At 52.8% G+C, this 2500-nt stretch overlaps 1 protein-coding gene and 1 long non-coding RNA gene across 2 annotated transcripts in view; both read left to right on the forward strand.

Annotated features, from left to right (window-relative positions):
- Positions 1–900, forward strand: part of LOC123157757 (photosystem II protein D1-like) — a 25209-nt gene extending 24309 nt beyond the window's left edge. The window contains exon 2 of the mRNA XM_044575976.1: positions 257–900. Coding sequence (XP_044431911.1) covers positions 257–900 — 644 coding nt within the window. The remainder of the gene's footprint in view (positions 1–256) is intronic.
- Positions 901–937: 37 nt separating this feature from the next.
- LOC123180265 (uncharacterized) overlaps positions 938–2500 on the forward strand; it is an 11190-nt gene continuing 9627 nt past the window's right edge. The window contains exon 1 of the long non-coding RNA XR_006490837.1: positions 938–1271. This is a non-coding gene — a long non-coding RNA (uncharacterized lncRNA). The remainder of the gene's footprint in view (positions 1272–2500) is intronic.

Below are 2500 nucleotides of genomic sequence, written 5' to 3' on the forward strand. Positions count from 1 at the left end.
CAAAAAAACAAAAAACCCAGCCCGTGCAATGCTGACGCGTGGATGCCTATTGGTCCCGGTTAGTGCCACCAACCGGGACCAAAGGCCCTCCTGCCTGGGCTCGCCGCACCGGCCACGTGGAGGCCCATCTGTCCTGGTTCGTGTAAGAACTGGGACTAAAGGGCTAGGGCATTAGTAACGACCCTTTAGTCCCGGTTCAACAACCGGGACAAAAGGCCCTTACCAACCGGGACAGATGACCCTTTTTCTACTAGTGGTCCTTGGATTGTTGTTGCATATTCAGCTCCTGTTGCAGCTGCTACTGCTGTTTTCTTGATTTACCCTATTGGTCAAGGAAGCTTTTCTGATGGTATGCCTTTAGGAATCTCTGGTACTTTCAACTTTATGATTGTATTCCAGGCAGATCACAACATCCTTATGCATCCATTCCACATGTTAGGTGTAGCTGGTGTATTCGGCGGTTCCCTATTCAGTGCTATGCATTGTTCCTTGGTAACCTCTAGTTTGATCAGGGAAACTACTGAAAATGAATCTGCTAATGAGGGTTACAAATTTGGTCAAGAGGAAGAAACTTATAATACTGTGGCTGCTCATGGTTATTTTGGCCGATTAATCTTCCAATATGCTAGTTTCAACAACTCTCGTTCTTTACACTTCTTCTTGGCTGCTGGGCCTGTAGTAGGAATCTGGTTCACTGCTTTAGGTATTAGTACTATGGCTTTCAACATAAATGGTTTCAATTTCAACCAATCTGTACTTGATAGTCAAGGTCGCGTTATTAATACTTGGGCTGATATCATCAACCGTGCTAACCTTGGTATGGAAGTAATACATGAAAGTAATGCTCACAACTTCCCTCTAGACTTAGCTATTGTTGAAGTTCCATCTATTAATGGATAAGGGTGAGTCTAGCAGTCAAGATCCCTTCTGCCTTTGCACTCGAGGACCAATGTCCGTCTGGCCCGAGGAAACCTTTGCACGCCTCCGTTACCTTTTGGGAGGCCTACGCCCCATAGAAACTGTCTACCTAAGACTGTCCCTTGGCCCGCGGGTCTGACACAAGGTTAGAATCCGAGCTCTTCCAGAGTGGTATCTCACTGATGGCTCGGGCCCCCCGAAGGGCGCCTTCTTCGCCTTCCACCTAAGCTGCGCAGGAAAGGCCCAAAGCCAATCCCAGGGAACAGTAAAGCTTGATAGGGTCTTTCTGTCCAGGTGCAGGTAGTCCGCATCTTCACAGACATGTCTATTTCACCGAGCCTCTCTCCGAGACAGTTCCCAGATCGTTACGCCTTTCATGCGGGTCGGAACTTACCCGACAAGGAATTTCACTACCTTAGGACCGTTATAGTTACGGCCGCCGTTCACCGGGGCTTCGGTCACCGGCTTCCCTATCATCAGTTCACCAACTTCCTTGACCTTCCGGCACTGAGTAGGCGTCAGCCCCCATACTGTTGGGGATCATAGCAGAATTTTAAAATTTCCTACGCATCACCAAGATCCATCTATGGAGTATACTAGCAACGAGGGGAGAGGAGTGCATCTACATACCCTTGTAGATCGCGAGCAGAAGCGTTCCAATGAACGGGGTTGATGGAGTCGTACTCGCCGTGATCCAAATCACCGATGACCGAGTGCCGAACGGACGGCACCTCCGCGTTCAACACACGTACGGAGCAGCGACATCTCCTCCTTCTTGATCCAGCAAGGGGGAAGGAGAGGTTGATGGAGATCCAGCAGCACGACGGCGTGGTGGTGGAAGTAGCGGGATCTCGGCAGGGCTTCGCCAAGCTTCTACGAGAGGGAGAGGTGTTGCAGGGGAGAGGGAGGCGCCAGGGGCTGTGTTGCTGCTGCCCTCCCTCCCCCCCCACTATTTATAGGCCCCCTGGAGGGGGGCGCCGGCCCTGGAACCCATCTGCATGGGGGGGGCGGCGGCCAACGGGGAAGGGGGTGGCTTCCCCCCCAAGCCAAGTGGGGCGCCCCCCACCCCTAGGGTTTCCAACCCTAGGCGCAGGGGGAGGCCCAAGGGGGGGCGCCCCAGCCCACTAAGGGCGGGTTCCCTTCCCACTTCAGCCCATGGGGCCCTTGGGATAGGTGGCCCCACCCGGTGGACCCCCGGGACCCTTTCGGTGGTCCCGGTACAATACCGATAACCCTCGAAACTTTCCCGGTGGCCGAAACTGGACTTCCTATATATAATTCTTCACCTCCGGACCATTCCGGAACTCCTCGTGATGTCCGGAATCTCATCCGGGACTCCGAACAACTTTCGGGTTTCCGCATACTAATATCTCTACAACCCTAGCGTCACCGAACCTTAAGTGTGTAGACCCTACGGGTTCGGGAGACATGCAGACATGACCGAGACGCCTCTCCAGTCAATAACCAACAGCGGGATCTGGATACCCATGTTGGCTCCCACATGTTCCACGATGATCTCATCGGATGAACCACGATGTCGAGGATTCAATCAATCCCGTATACAATTCCCTTTATCAATCGG

Source organism: Triticum aestivum, chromosome 1D (genome assembly GCF_018294505.1).
Source record: "Triticum aestivum cultivar Chinese Spring chromosome 1D, IWGSC CS RefSeq v2.1, whole genome shotgun sequence".
NCBI lineage: Eukaryota > Viridiplantae > Streptophyta > Magnoliopsida > Poales > Poaceae > Triticum > Triticum aestivum.